Source organism: Panthera pardus, unplaced genomic scaffold (genome assembly GCF_024362965.1).
Source record: "Panthera pardus isolate Hobbes unplaced genomic scaffold, ASM2436296v1 HiC_scaffold_26, whole genome shotgun sequence".
Lineage (NCBI taxonomy): Eukaryota > Metazoa > Chordata > Mammalia > Carnivora > Felidae > Panthera > Panthera pardus.
In genome coordinates, this window is record NW_026526832.1 from 9,619,397 (window position 1) to 9,636,046 (window position 16,650).

At 39.1% G+C, this 16,650-nt stretch overlaps 2 protein-coding genes across 4 annotated transcripts in view; one reads left to right on the forward strand and one right to left on the reverse strand.

Moving 5' to 3' along the window:
• Nucleotides 1-776: 776 nt before the first annotated feature.
• On the reverse strand, nt 777-7,505 carry MORN2 (MORN repeat containing 2). The gene is made up of 6 exons (XM_019446990.2): nt 7,140-7,505; nt 7,003-7,069; nt 4,532-4,582; nt 3,809-3,915; nt 2,828-2,964; nt 777-1,100 (listed from the first exon to the last, which is right to left on the reverse strand). Exons 1-6 carry the CDS (start codon nt 7,503-7,505, stop codon nt 998-1,000), a joined length of 831 nt encoding a protein of 276 aa, XP_019302535.2. The 3' UTR covers nt 777-997.
• The window catches only part of DHX57 (DExH-box helicase 57), a 55,384-nt gene continuing 45,730 nt past the window's right edge, over nt 6,997-16,650 (forward strand). For 2 of the 3 annotated variants that reach the window (XM_019446924.2, XM_019446947.2), the window contains exons 1-2: nt 6,997-7,230; nt 16,194-16,411. In XM_019446924.2, coding sequence (XP_019302469.2) covers nt 16,200-16,411 — 212 coding nt within the window. In that variant the 5' untranslated portion in view covers nt 6,997-7,230; nt 16,194-16,199. Of the gene's footprint in view, nt 7,231-7,287; nt 7,491-16,193; nt 16,412-16,650 lie in introns of those variants that run through there. The other variant, XM_019446934.2, reaches the window with a different exon arrangement.

Genomic DNA, 16,650 nt, shown 5'->3' on the forward strand with positions numbered 1-16,650 from the left:
TACGAGCAATGCTGCTATGAACATTCCCATATAGGCCAATTCTTTTGGGGAATGTCCCCAAGGTAGGAATTGCTGGATCATATGAGAACTACATGTCTAACTTTTTGAGAAACTGTTTTCCATAGCAACCGTACCATTTTACATTCCTGCCAGAACTGTTGGCAGTTTCGAATTTCTCCCTATCATTGCCAACCTTTGTTGTGTCTTTTTTAATATAGCCTACTGATTGTAAAGTCCTGTCTTATTGTAGGTTTAATTCACATTTTCCTAGACAGTAATGATGTTGAGCATCTTTTCATTTGCTTATTAGATATTTGCATATCTTCTTTGAAGACAAGTCTATTCAACCCATTTTTTAATTGGGTTTGTGTTTTTATTTCCATACATTTACGTATGAGTTCTTTACATACTCTGGAATCTAAACCTGTATCAGATATATGATGGGTAAATACTTTCTCCCATTCTGTGGATTGTCTTTTCATTTTCTTGATAGTTTCCTTTAACACACGGATATGCTTTTTTTTATGTTTATTTTTGAGAGAGAGAGTGTGAGTGGGGTAGGGACAGAGAGAAAGGGGGACAAAGGATCTGAAGCAGGCTCTGTGCTGACAGCAGAGAGCCTGATGCGGGGCTTGAACTCACAAACCATGAGATCATGACCTGAGCCGAAGTTGGACACTCAACCAACTGAGCCACCCAGGTGCCGCCACACAGGTATACTTTTTAAATAAGATGACAAAACTCAGGCACAGAATTGGAAATTGACTTTACCAAGATTTAGATAGTTCTGCTGTGTTTATTAAAAGGAATCACATAATTTATTTTACACTGAGTATACGATGATGAAAATCAAGTTCAAAAAGGTGTGAGTGATGGTTTTATTGGCAAAGTTAACATCTAGAGGTAGGGTATGAAGTTATTTCAGCTGACAGATTTCAGTGTTTTCCTTACAACTAAAAGCTTTCATTACTACATTAAAACTTTACTGCAGGATATCCTACATGTGGAGCTTTAGTCTCAGGCCCGGAGCAGCAGTGAAATGGAAGTTACCGCACCATTCCAGTCCTTGGACATCAGTGTATTGTCCTTCACCTTCTACCCTGCAATAGAGAAAAGTAAGTTTGTTCGTTACTCAAGACCAAGAATTTACAGTCCGGAAAGAAGATTGTCTGGCATATTATACTCTATGCCTAAAAAATGGTATCTTTCCACTTTCAAACTTTGATTTAAAATTCAGCATCCTGGGGGCGCCTGGGTGTCTCAGTCAGTTAGGCGTCTGACTTCGGTCCAGGTCATGATCTCAGAGCTTGTGTTCGAGCCCCTCATGGGGCTCTGTGCTGACAGCGCAGAGCCTGGAGCATGCTTTGGATTCTGTGTCTCCCTCTCTCTCTGTCCCTCCCCCACTCACACTGTTTCGCTCTCTCACAAAAATGAACACTAAAAAAAATGAGGGGCACCTGGGTGGCTCAGTTGGTTAAGCGTCCGACTTCAGCTCAGGTCATGATCTCACGGTCTGTGAGTTCGAGCCCCGCATCGGGCTCTGTGCTGACAGCTCAGAGCCTGGATCCTGCTTCAGATTCTGTGTCTCCCTCTCTCTCTACCCCTCCCCTGCTCATGCTCTGTCTCTCTCTGTCTCAAAAATAAATAAAAACATTTAAACATTTTTTTTAATGAATAAATATAATAAAATTCAACATCCTAAAAAAATAAATAAATAAAAATCAGCATCCTGCTTTCATATCCTACCAAAACCATTACTATTCCAGACATTGCCATTATACGAATTTCGGTATAAATTCAAGATTTTAGGATCACATACACTAAATTTACATAAAACCAAAATAATCAGTTAAAAAATGAAAAGTTCATATTAGTTCATTTATTTATTCAACAAATATTTATTAACCATCAACGATGTTTGAGGTGCTGTGCTCTATGTGGGTGTTTTCTTGGACTCTTGGGAGTGGTGAAAATGTACTTCACAGACATAAACAGACCTTTATTCCATGGTTAGATTTTTTTTCCCTTTATTAACATCAGTGGAAAAAGTCTGTGTTATCATCGGAGTCAGAATAGGTGAACATTTTTCTGCCCACCTCAAAATGTACTTATATCAACCATTTCATAATAATTAGGTTGCATTTCAATTCTGGAAATAAATAAAGCAGTATTTATAAATGAACATGAGCCTCTAGACGACACAGTATGGTGTTCAGTGTGAAGGTTAAGCTTATGAAACTGTGCTTATGTTTCATTTCACTTGTAGTTTTCCTTTAAGCATAAGCTCAGAGAGGACAACAGTGGGCACATTTCTACAATTTGAAAACTAACTAATTTTGCTTACATTTTAAAAACTAGCTTAGTAAAAATACACATATATCAGGTCAAAGGCAATAAACAATTATGAAATTATTCCCAAGGCTGCTTTTTAAAAAGTTTATCAGCACATTTCAAGTGAAAGTAATTTTTGGCCTAAATTTTCTCTATAATTATTATAAGCTTTCCATTTCCAAGCTGACTGTAAAAAGTTCTATAGGAAGAGGAGAGTTAAGAGGAAATAAATGAAAAATCTAATAGATTATCACCAAGAATGGGATTTTCTTTTGGAGGCTCATAATGGTCTTAGCCTCTCTTATAACATTCTGCCCCCCAAAATAACCCAACAATTCTTTCCTTTTTACTTTTTTTAACCCAAGAATTCTTAATAAATATATCTTAATGAAATATATTACAAAAGAATATTTAGCATTGACTAAATATAATAATTAAGCAAACATGCCTGAAAAGAACCTTTTAGAACTACAATGACTTTTTATTTTAAGCTCACCTATTTTCATTGAAGTTTCCAGTATACTTTGCCCCAGTTGGGAATGTGTAAGTCCCCAATCCATGAAACATATTGTCCTTAAAGTGTCCTTCATATACTGCTCCTGAAAAGTGCTCAAGTCTTCCAAAACCATTCATCTGTTTGTGACAAAGGAAATAACCTCAGTAACTAATATTCAGTTTCCCTAGAACACTTCAAAAAGGCACATATATGTCTATCATCCACTTAGTTATTATTTAATCTATCATTGTATCACCATTTCCACAAAAATTAGACAACATTTACCATTTATCATTGTCCTCTAAATATATCTCTCCGTGAAGTCCACCAAGTCAAATGTTCCTGATCTGGGGCATTTGAACATCTAGGGGAGGTCCATGATGGTGAAAATAGGGTCCTCAAGATATCTTAAATATATCAAAAATCTTAAAGGACAACCAGTTTAGTTAGCCCAGGAAACAGTACAAAAAAGTTGTTAGGAACAAACATTTGTATTCAAGCAGCCCTGAGTACGCATCTGGTTTCATCACTCACTGGGCAAGAAACCTGAGCTTGATTTCCTTCACTTATAAAACAGGAGCATTAATAGTACCTACCCCATGCAGTTGCTGTGAGGATTAAATGAGAAAATTCTGTAGTGAGGTTAGCCTTACTCAGTGAATAGGAGATGAGAAAGATGATAATAAAGATGATAGGGGTACGTTGCTGGCTGGGTGGGAGGAATAAGTGACTCTTCATTGAGTGGGGGGCGGTAATTGTGAGTTCAAGCTCCACAGTGGGTATAGAGATTACCTAAATAAATAAAACTTAAAAAAAAGATAATAAACACTGTATGACTTTAATAATTACTCCTATGTTTGTATCAGTTATTTGTACTGTATAGCCTACTCACATGTGCTTTTGATTAATGGTGAAATGCCAAGAATCATGTAACCAATAGACTTACTTATCCACTGTCAGTATTGAAAACAGCAATGATACCTTGTCATCTTTCCAGCTTCCTGTGTAGACAATCCCATTAGGAGTGGTATGAATACCTATTCCATTTCTCTCAAAGATTCCAGAAGATGTTCTTGTACAGTCACCATCTAAACAAGAGAGAAATATATTGTGATCCATTATGAATGGGAACCTTATTTCACTAGGTAATAAAGTATTTATGTTCAGGACTAATCACAGCTGTACCTTATGGGTCTCTGAGTCTAGCATTGAAACCAATGAGACCAGAGATAAGGAGATCCATGGACTTGGAAGGTCCTGTGTTTTGTTTTTTTTTTTAAGTTTATTTATTTATTTAAGTAATCTCTACACCCATCATGGGGCTTAAACTCACAACCCTGAGATCAAGAGTCATATGCTCTTCTGACTGAGCCAGTGAGGTACCCCTTAGGAGGTCTTGTAACCATTGATCGCTTCTCGGCCTTTTGGCTAAGATCAAGTGTAGGAGGTCTTGTAACCATTGAAACAAACCAGCCAGGAAGACTGATAGATCCTGTACATATGTTTCCAAGGCATACGGTCTAGACTTAACATTAGAGTTTAAATTTAAAATCTGTCCATCTATTTGTATTTCTATGTTAGTTTTATTTAATGGAGTTGATATCCCAATAGTAGTTTTACAAAATTTACAGTCTCATGATGCTGTTACTCTTATGCTATTTAATCTTAGTCTAGATAGAAAAAGTAATTGAAATGTATGCTTACCATACTTGTCTCCATTTGGAAATACAAAGTTTATCTTATACACTTCTGCAGCTGTTTTAAAAGATTTAAGAAACATCACATAAGCTTATGTATTTTTATGTCAGAAGACCTATAACAAATATGCTTTAAGAGCTAACCAAACAGACTCACTTCATATGATCACAAGCATATCATGATTTCCAGTGTCTACTGCAGGATCTTGGGGAAATAAATAACTTTGTCTAGATGATCTATTTTTATGTGTTTATTATAATAGCTTTATTAATATATAATTCACATACCAGAAAACTTACCCTTTAAAAGTATATAATTCAATGTTTTTAAGCATATTCATAGCCATGCAACCATCACCACAATCTGACTTTAGAATATGTTAGCAGTTAATCTCTATTCCCCTAATTTTGACTCCCACCTCTTCTCTACCCCCATCTCCACCTCACCCCAGCCCTAGCCCCAGCCCCTGGCAACCACTGATTTACTTTCTGCCTCTATGGATTTGCCTATTCTGGACACTTCATATAAATGGAATCATATAATATGTGGCCTTTTGTGATTGACTTATTAAGCATGTTTTCAAGGTTCTTCCATGTTGTAGCATGTAGCTGTACGTCATCCCTTTTTACTGCCAAATAGCAGTCCGTTGTACAGAAATAACAGTTTGTTTATACATTCAACAATTGGTGGACAGTTCGGTTGTTTCCAGTTTGGACTGTTATGAACAACATTGCTATGGACACTCATGTATAAGTTTTTGTACAGATATATGTTTTTCTTTCTCTTGGGTAGCCTATATGACCTATTGATGCCCTCACAAAGGTAAAATGGAGTGAGGAATTGGCGAAAGGAGGGAATAGAAAATAAAGAAAGATAGTAAATGATAGTGGGGAGAAGTAGCAGTGAAGGTGTCTAAACAAAATGAGATTGGAATGGAGACCAAGTCAAAAGAAAGAAAGAAAACCACAGAACTGAGGGGAATCAATGCATCAAAGCACAGGAATATTTAGTGGGCCAAATCAGTAGAAATTATTTTTTTCCAATACCAAAGAAAACATATATGTAGAGAAGATAAGTAAATTTTAACTTCTAGGACAATAGAGTCTACCAGAATGTTACTCAAAATGTGTCTCGTGCATCAGAATCACCTGGGATGCTTGCAAGTTCCTATACTACTGAATCAGAATTTCTATGGGTAGGGCAAGAGAACTGATATTTTTAATTTAAAAATTAATTCAGGAGACGCCTGGGTGGCTCAGTCAGTTAAGGATACAACATTGGCTCAGATCTTGATCTTGCCGTTCTAGAATTTGAGCCCTGCATTGGGCTGTGCGCTGACAGCTCAGAGCCTGGATCCTGCTTCAGATTCTGTGTCTCCCTCTCTCTCTCTCTGCCCTTCCCCCACTTTCTCTATCTCTCTGTCTTTGTCTGTCTGTCTGTCTCTGTCTCTCAAAAATGAATAAACATTAAAAAAATTTTTTAAATTAGTTTAGGTGCCAATTGAGAAATACCAGAGATTCATCCCCTTTGAGGAAATATAAGAAAATAGGCAGAAGACTTTAAAATACTATAACCTACTGTAAAATACTGTAACAGAGAGAAAGGGAGAGTCTAGTATCCTTAAGACAGGAAGAGGTGGTTATGAAAAAGAACCAATTAGCAATCTAGGAAATGAATTAGGTAACTAGTGTAAGGACTGAAGAGCATAATGGACACAACTGAAAAGTAAATTGGTGAACTGGAAAACGAGGTTGAAAATTTATCCCAGAAAAAGGCACAAAGAAAAAGACAAGTATTACCTGAGCAAAGCCTGTCTGATCTCCCTTCACTCCCAGATGCATCTGGGAGTCTCCACAGCACCCTGGGCTGATCCCTACCATAGTACTTAGAACCCTAATAAAATAACGCTTTTGTGGTGGAATCCCCTATCACAATACCCAGCTCATTTAGGTTAGGGATCAGGGATTAGTCGAATCTTTGTTCTCACTCTAGTGACTAGCTCAGTACTTAGTATTTGGTGGTAGGAACTCAATGTCTAGTGAATGAATGGCATTTGGAAAGCAATCGCTAAATGCTTATTAAGCAGAGCGCTTAACTTGATCATACAAAAAACAGAACTGCCTTCAAATGCCCTAAAACATGGTTCCACATTCGAAACTTTGTAATGTTAGAGCTAGAGGGCAACCTAAGAGATGGAGACCATCTGGAACTATGGAGGAAACAAACCCAGAGAGGATGGCTCTTGCCTAAGATGTCACAACAGCAAATCAATGGCCGAATCAGAGCTAGAATCCAGGTGTCTGATTTCTAGGCCGGGGGAGGGGGGGTCTCTGCGCCCCCACGCCACCAGCTGTGTAGGACCATCAGGAAATAGTCACACCCACACCTGAGCTACCACCATGAAGCTATCTGGCTTCATGCGAGTTCTACTTAAAGGTGCCCTTCCCCGCTCAGGGCGTTGGGAGAAGGACACTTACTTGACAGAGGTGTGTTGCTAAGATTTTCTTGACTCGGCGATTCCTCCTGGGCATCCAGCTCTACGGCCTTGAAGGAACCAAACGCTTACTCAGCGCGGACCGCGACTCGGTTGCCGGGGCGACCAGGCACCTCTCACCCGGAAGCGAATAGGCGAGGAGCCGAAGCTGAGCCAATCGGGAGGCAGCAGGCTGTGCAGCTGCAGCCGGGCCGCGGCTGAGCCGCTCCAGGTGAGATCGCGGTGGGTGGCGAAGCCGTGGTGGGACCCCTCAATCCTGAGCGCTCCTTCCTGACAGCCACCCAGGGAAGCAGCGCTGCCAACCCGCCACGGCCTCCCTTTCCGCGGGCAAGGGATGTGTGCCCGTGTGCGTGGTCTGCGCGCCGCCCTGGTTGTCCGTGTGCGGATCCTTTTACCGCCTCCCTCTCCGGGGGTGGCCAGGGTCTGAGGAGCATCCCGCCCGGCGGGATCCACCCTGGCTAGCTGGGGCCGGTGAGTCTGGACCATCAGGATTCCGGGTTGTCCACACCCCGGCAAGAGGGGGGTGGGGGGCCCAATTCAGCTCAAAGAGGGGTAAGGGGTTGCATTGCATCCTGTCTCTGTCACCGTCTCAAACTGAGTGGCTCACTGGAGACGATGTATGCTGGAAGAAAGGTACCAGGTGAAGGTATCAGCGTGGAGCCGGATATATGGGGTCAGTCAGAGATTTGCCTGGGAGCGGAATGGTGTGTGATCAGTTTTCAGTGCCCCGCTGGTGATTCTGTTCCTGGGGGCCTATTTGGGGTGTGAAACAAAGGATACTCTTTGAGCCAAACTTAGGTCCCTGTGTCTACGGTGTAGAAAGATAGTTGGAACCTTCCCAGGCTAAATGGAATAGAATAGTGAGGTCCATCCATGTAGATTATACAACCTAATTCCCATTCCTTTTCAAACATGTGGGCAGAGTCCTATTGGATATAGCCAGCAAGTTTTCCTTCAACATTTTGAGAGCAGATCTCAGATCAGGTAAAGGTGATATTTTCTGGGTTGGTATGAGACAAGTTGTTGATCGTTATTTAGGTGAGCTAGCTGTGGCTTGGTCTGGTTGGCTAGCCACTCTTCTTTTTAAAAATCAGAGGACAGTCTCTTCTTGCTTTTTTTCCCTAATGTATTTTACTACACAGATTTACCTGGGTGGTTTTTGAGCTGAAGCACTGATCTTTCTGTCTGATTTGTATATCCTTTCCCTTTTCCTGAATTTTAGAAATAGTAGGTGATTATTGATGCGCAAGTTTATAGAATTCAGTTTGTCTCATTGTTTCGGCCTCCCGTTAAGCTTTTAATGACCCTACATTTTTGTGAGTATATGTATAAGTTTCACCGTTTTTACCGAAGAGTTTGAGAGTTATGATATTCTTATCTAAGAGGATCTGGAGTCAGAGGAAACTTACAGTGAAAGGATTTTAGAATTTGGATTGGAAAAGTGTACTAGTCATTTTTTATTGTCATACTTTGTTATATTTTGACACACTGGGGGCCTCTCTGGCCAGGAAGAAACTGCCCTTCCTAGGGATAGCTAATTAACACCTTGACCTGTGAACACACCTCTCATCTGCAAACCAACCTCCAACCACCTACCTCCTTTATCTAATTTTTGCACATCAAGCCAATTCCTCCCTTCCCCGAAATCAGCCCAAGGAGGGACAGCCCCTGATCCCCAAAGCCTGCTGGAATTATCTTACTTAGCCAACCCTAAACTATTTACTCTGTCCTGCCTTTCTGGCAGAAACCCCAAGAAAGGCTGTGCCTTCTGCCTTCGGCTGGCTCCTCTGTTCCTCCTGACTGACACCGGTGTTTCCTCCTGTGGCCTGGCCTGGCATGGCATGACATGCCTTTCTTCTTCCTGGCCAAACGGTGAATAACATTAAACTTTTCTTTCAGTGACATTGACCTCTCCTTGTGGTTACTTTTATAAATTAAGACCCAGGCACAACTCAAAGGGGTTTGGTTTATCATTAAACTTTGAATTGACGATACAAGGTACATGCATGTGGTGAGCAGGAGATGTGGCAGAAAGAATTTGGGCTTTGGTGTCAAACAGATTGTTTCAAACCCTGGCTCCAGACTTTGCTGCTAGACATTAGGTGACATTAAACAAGTCATATAATTTATCTATGTTCTAGTCTCCTCCTCCTCTATGAAATATAGAAAATAATATTTACCTTACAAGGTTTTTAGAGGGTTAAATGAAATGATCTTACGTTTCCCCTGGATGCAAACTTGTGTATTCAGCTACCTTCAACATGTCTCCATTTGAGTATCTAACCGGCAGCTCAAATGTAACATATCCAACCTGAACTTGTGACTCCCCCACCCAGATCTTTTCCTTCCCAATATTACAGTTCTGAGCATATGGCACCACTATTTACCCAGTTAACCTAAGCCAAAAAAATCTTATAGTAATTCTAGATGTTTCTGTCTCATACTTGTCCTATAATTTGTCTACATTTAAAAGACATTCGGGGGGCACCTGGGTGGCTCAGTTAGTTGAGCATCTGATTTTGGCTCTGGTCATGATCTCGTGGTTCATGAGTTCAAGCCCCACATCAGGTTCTCTGCTGTCAGCACAGAGCCTGCTTCAGGTCCTCTGTCCCTCTCTCTCTGCCCTTCCCCTGCTTGTGCTCTCTCAAAACTAAATAAAACATTGAAAAAAATACATTCAGAATCTGTGACCACTTTTCAACTCTGCTCCTCCCACCCTAGTCCGACCCACTGTATTTTTTCTGTATTTGTTTGGCCTGAACAACTGAGTAGTTTCTTAGTTGGCCTCCTGGCTTCTCACCCCTCTGCAGTCTATTGTTCACATAGCAGCTAGTAATTTTCTGAAAACATGAGTCAGTCTTAGCAGTCTTTTGCCTCGGCTCTTTAGTGACTTCCTATCATATTTAGCATCTCTTAAACAGAATAAATTCTAGCCTTTTTAAAATCTAAAGCTACAGGGGTGCCTTGGTGGCCCAGTCGGTTAAGCGTCAGATTTTGGCTCGGGTCATGAGCTTGCCAATCCCGAGTTTGAGCCCCACGTCCAGCCCTATGCTGACAGCTCAGAGCGTGGAGCCTATTTCAGATTTTGTGTCTCCCCCTCTCTCTCTCTCTACCCCTCCCCTGCTTGCACTCTGTCTCTCTCTCAAAAATAAACATTAAATTTTTTTTTAAAAACAAAAATAAATAAACATTAAAAAATAAGTAAAGTCTAAAGCTACATAAAACCCAAAGCAATCTATTTCTCTACTTGAGATCAAAACAAGTCTCTTTTTTCCTATCTAAACATAATTCTTGGCATGGAGATAAATCGGAATTCACATGATATACTTTTTCAAACTTTTTCAAAAACTTTAAGCCCTGCTTTAGAGAGGAATTCTTATATTACACATACATATTTACATATTTTTTTCCTTCAAAGACTAATGACAAATGTACGAGGTTAATAGGCATGTAATGGGACCGTAATAGTACTAATAACGTGAAAATAAAAAGCAGTTCTTTTATAGGAAGTGTTCCTGTATGGTGCACTATGAAACGGGATCACAGAATCTATGTGCATACATGAATCACCAAAAGTTCAGAAACTAAGCTCACCTTAAGAAAATTCATTCTCGGGGCGCCTGGGTGGCGCAGTCGGTTAAGCGTCCGACTTCAGCCAGGTCACGATCTCGCGGTCCGTGAGTTCGAGAGTTCGAGCCCCGCGTCAGGCTCTGGGCTGATGGCTCGGAGCCTGGAGCCTGTTTCCGATTCTGTGTCTCCCTCTCTCTCTGCCCCTCCCCCGTTCATGCTCTGTCTCTCTCTGTCCCAAAAATAAATAAAAAACGTTGAAAAAAAAAAATTTAAAAAAAAAAAAAAAAAAAAAAAAAAAAAAGAAAATTCATTCTCTTGTTTAGAGCAGAGATCTCCAAGTCATGATGTATAACACACAAAAGCCAAGTATTAGCCTAAATTGGCAATAACTGCAACTTAAATTAAAACCTGAACACCTAGATTGTTACTGTGGTTCTACAGCTTTTGCTCTGTGGTCTGCAGGTTTTATTGAGGTCACAACCTGTTATCTTTTGCCTCTCCTCCTTGTGCTCCCTGTCTCCAGCTTTTTCTTGGCCCTTCTCTGCTCTCTGACCTCATCCCCTCTCCTCACTTCAGTACAGACCCATCAGACTTCTGACTGTTTGTCCAGCTCGGTGTATTGAAGCTATTCTGGACTTGGCACCTTCCCCTTAGAATATTCTTTTCACAAATATTTCATGGCTCACTCTCTCAATTTGTTCAGCTGTCTGCTCAAATATGATCTCAGGCCTTTCCTGACCACTGTATTTAAAATAACAGTCTCAAGGGGTGCCTGGGTGGCTCAATCGGTTAAGCATCTGACTTCGACTCAGGTCATGATCTCACAGTCCATGAGTTTAACCCCACATCGGGCTCTGTGCTAACAGCTCCAAGCCTGGAGCCTGCTTCGGATTCTGTGTCTCCCTCTCTCTTTGCCCCTCTGTCTCTCTGTCTCTCAAAAATGAATAAACGTTAAAAAAATTAAAATAGCAGTCTCAGGGTTTTGTTTTGTTTTTTTCTTTATAACACTTGGCTGATATTATCTATTTATTTGTTTATTGTCTGTCTTACCCTCTGGAACATAAGCTTCATGAGGAATTTTGTCTTTTTTGCTGTTATATCCCTAGGAACTGGCACATAATAAGTGCTCAATAAATGTTTGTGGACTGAATGAATCTCCATTCTCATATCAGTCATTTATTCAACCTTTAGTCATGAATTACTACTATACACCCAAGACTGTGTTAGAGGTACTGTGTTACTTAAAAAAGAGACATAATCCTTTGCCTTCAAAGAACTTTTTTGAGAGGAGGAAGGAGGAGATAAATATAGATAAACACTGTATAAAAATGTATGATTATGAAGGATTTTGAAGAAAGGAATACCAAGAGGCCTAGTTTAATTTCCACATTGACTGAGTTGCCCAAATTTTTTCCCGCTTTTGATTTCTAATTTCATTTCACTGTGGTTGCAAAAAATATTTTGTTTTATATCTATTTTAATTTATTGAGATTTGTTTTATAGCCTAGGATATGGTGTATCCTGGAAAATTTTCCTTGTGCATGTGAGAAAAGTGTGTATCGTGTTGGGCAGAGTGTTCTATGGATGCCCCTTAGGTCTAGTTGGTTTATACTGTATTTCAAGTCTTCTGTTTCCTTGTTGATCTTCTGTCTAGTTGTTCTAACACTATTGGTGAAAGTGGGGTATTGAAATGTCCTCTGTTATCATTGAAGTGTCTATCTCTCTCTTCATGTCTGTCAGTTGTTGCTTCATGTATTTTGGTGCTCTGTTATTAGGTACATATATATTTATCATTGTTATATCTTCCTGATAGATTGACCCCTTTATCATTATGAAATGTCCTTCTTTATTTCTAGTAACATTTTTTGCTTTAAAGTCTATTTTGTCTGCTATTAGCCATTCCAACTTTCTGGTGGTTGCTGTTTGCATAATTTATCTTTTTCCACCCATTTACTTTTCATTTGTCTGTATCTTTGAATTTCAAGTGATAAATACCATGTAGTTGGATCATTTTTTAAATTGAGGTATAATTGACATGTAACATTATATTAGTTTTGGATATACAACATAATGATTTGATATTTGTATATATTTTGAAACGATCACCACAGTAAGTCTAGTTAGCATCCATCACCATACATAGTTACCAAAAAAATTTTTTTCTTGTGGTGAGGACTTTTAAGATTTACTATCTTAGCAACTTTCAAGTATGCAATATAGCATTATTAACTATAGTCACCATGCTTTACTTTACATCTCCATGACTTACTTATGTCATAAGTGGAAGTTTGTAACTTTTGACCCCCTTCACCCATTTTACCTACCCTCGACCTCCGACTTCTGGTGACCACCAATCTGTTCTCTGTATCTATGAGCTTAGTCGTTTTTGTTTTTAAATTCCACATATAAGTGAGGTTGTACAGTATTTGTCTTTCTCTCTCTGACTAATGTAGCAAAATGCCCTTGATGTCCATCCTTGTTGTTGCAAATAACAAGATTTCATTCTCTTTTATGACTGAATAGTATTCCATGGTATATGTGTGTGTGTATCACATGTTCTATATCCATTCATCCATCAGTGGACAGTTAGATTGTTTCCATGTCTTGGCTGTTGTAAATAATGCTGCAGTGAACATGGTGGTGTATATATCTTTTTAGTCAGTGTTTTCATTTTCTTTGGCTAAATACCTAGAAGTAAAATTATTGGATTGTATGGTAGTTCTATTTTTAATTTTTTGAAGAACCTCCATACTGTTTTCCATAGTGGCTACACCAATTTACATTCCTACCAACAGTATACAAGAGTTCATTTTCTCCACGTCCTTACCAACACTCGTTATTTCTTGTCTTTTTTATAATAGCTATTCTAACAGGTCTGAGGTGATATTTCATTGTAGTTTTGGTTTATATTTCCCATTAGTGATGTTGAGCATCTTTTCATGTACCTGTTGGTCATCTGTATGTTCTCCTTGGAAAAATGTCTATTCAGATCCTCTGCCAATTTTTTAATTGGATTGTTTGGCCTTTTTGCTGTTGAGTTGTATGAGCTCCTTATATATTTTAGATATTAACCCCTTATCAGATATATGATTTGCAAATATTTTCTCACATTCAGTAGCTTGCCTTTTCATTTTATTGATGTTTTCCTTTGCTTTGCAAAACCTTTTTAGTTTAATGTAATCCCGCTTGTTTATTTTTGCTTTTACTGCCTTTGATTTTGGAGTCAGAGTCAAAAAGCGTCACCAACACTGATGCTAAGGAGCTTACTGCCTATGTTTTCTTCTAGGAGTTATATGGCTGCAAGTCTTACATTCAAGTCTATAATCCATTTTGAGTTCATTTTTGTGTGTAGTATAAGATAGTAGTTGAATTTCATTCTTTCATACATGGCTGTCCAGTTTTCCCAACACCATTTATTAAAGAAACTTCTTTCCTTGTATATTCTTGGGGCACCTGGGTGACTCAGTCGGTTGAGCATCCAACTTCAGCTCAGGTCATGATCTCACAGTTCGTGAGTTCGAGCCCCACGTTGGGCTCTGTGCTGACAGCTCAGAGCCTGGAGCCTGCTTCGAATTCTATATCTCCCTCTCTCTCTGTCCCTCCCTCAGCTTGTGCTCTGTCTCTCTCTCTCTCTCTCTCTCTCTCAAAAATAAATAAACATTAAAAAAAAATTTTTTTAATTATACTCTTGGCTCCTTTGTTGTGAGTTAATTGACTGTGTATGTATGGGTTTGTTTCTGGGGTCTCTATTCTGTTCCATTCATCTCTGTGTCTGTTTTTATACCAATACCATACTGCTTACCATAACTTTTTAATATAGTTTGAAATCAGAGTGTGATGCCTCCAGCTTTGTTCTTCTTTCTCGAGATTGCTTTGGCTATTCAGGGTCTTTTGTGACTTCATGCAAATTTTAGGATTGTTTGCTCTATTTCTGTGAAAAATGCAATTGAAATTTTGATAGAGATTGAATTGAATCTGGAGATTACTTTGGGCATTGTGGACATTCTAATAGTATCACTTCTGATCTATGAGCAGGGACTGTCTTTCCATTTATATGTATCTTCTTCAGTTTCTTTCATCAATGTCTTATACTTTTCAGCACACGGTTCTTTCACCTCCTTGGTTAAGTTTATTCCTAGGTATTTTATTCTTTGTAATGCAGCCTATTACTTCTTGAGTGAAAACAATTTTCTCTTATTATAGGAATATGTAATCCAAAAAAAAATATCTTGAATCTAATTTTGGCTATATTTTATAATTTTAATGTATCATATTTTCATTTTTACTTTCTTTTTGCTTTTTTTTTTCATTTACTTTCATTTTTCCATTTTGCTTTATATAGGTAGGTGCTCTGATGTTAAGTGCATAAATACTTACAACTGCTAGATCCTCTTGATGAATTAATCCCTTTATCATTATATAATGACCGTCTTTGTCTCGAGATACAGTTTTTGCCTTAAAGTCTATTTTGCCCAATAAAAGTATAGCTGCCCCTGCTCTCTTTTGGTTTCCATTTGCACAGAATAGCTTTTACCATTCCTTCACTTTCAGCCTGTGTGTGTCCTTAAAGCTGAATCAATTCCGTTTAGGCAGCATATAGCTGGGTCTTGTTTTTTTCATCTGTTCAGCCACTCTGTGTCTTTTGCTTAGAGAAGTTAATCTATTTACATTTAAAGTAATTATTGAGAGGTTAAGGGCTTAATAATTGACATTTTATTCATTGTTTCCTGGTTTATAGATCCTTTGTTTCTTTCTTCCTCTCTTGCTGTCTTTGTCATTTGATGCTTTTTCTGTAGCAGTATGTTGATTTCCTTTCTCTTTTGTGTGCCTACTGTAGATTTTTGCTTTGTAGTTTCCATGAGGCTTACATAAAACATCTTATAGTTATAACATTCTATTTTAAACTGATTAACAACTTCAATGGCATACAAAGGCCCTATACTTTTACTCTACCCAGGCAAAATCTCTGAGCCAGGTCTGTGTCTCTGAAAGTGTATACGTAAAGTAAAATTTTATCAAATCACGTATTAAATACATGAAAAACATCTCTTCTCAACTACAGTGTTTTTTAAAGTATTTTTTTAAATGTTTGTTTATTTTGAGAAAGAGAGAGACAGCACACATGTGCTCATGGGGGGAGGGACAGAGAGAGAATCCCAAGCAGGCTCCTCCCAACATGGGGCTCAGTCTCACGAACCTGTGAGATCATGACCTGAGCCAAAATCGAGAGTTGGATCCTTAACCAACTGAGCCACCCAGGTGCCCCTCTCGACTAGAGTTTTTAAAACCCTATACCAAATCTAACCAAATCAGAATGTAGGATTGAGGCTTAAGGACACGTGTTTGGAAACTTCTCCATGTATTTTTGATGCACATCCTTGGTTAAGCAACCTGTGTCAGAGAAAGTCACTAAAAAATATTAATCCTCAGAGGGATGTGCTTGTAAAACTTTTGTAAAAGAATTTACCTATTTTCCCCTAGACTGACCCTTGTAAAAATATGCAGTTCCTTATCTGTCTATAATGGGCTATATCCATAACTTCGACAAAGGGTTATTATATTTGTCTGATTTTATGGTGTCTGTATTACTTTTTTCTCTTGCAGGTGAAAATGAGTTCCTCAGTAAGAAGAAAAGGCAAGCCAGGCAAAGGAGGTGGAAAAGGGTCTTCTAGAGGAGGAAGAGGAGGCAGGAGTCACACTAGTAAATCTCATGGGGGTGGCAGCAGTGGTGGTGGCAGTGCTGGCAACAGAAAGGCCTCGAGTAGAATTTGGGATGACGGTGACGACTTTTGTATCTTCAGTGAATCGAGGCGCACGTTCAGGTCATTATGCCTTTCTCATGTTCAGAGATAGAAACGGTATCGATTTCTAATCTGTGGGACTTATACTCTTGTTTTTTTTTTTTTAATTAAAAAGTTGTTTTAAGTTTATTTACTTTGAGAGAGAGAGAGAGCGTGAGCGCTCACAGGAGGGGCAAAGAGAGAGGAGAGAGAGAATCCCAAGCAGTCTCCACACTGTCAGCCCCATGAAGGGCTCGAACTCATGAACTGTGAGGTCATGA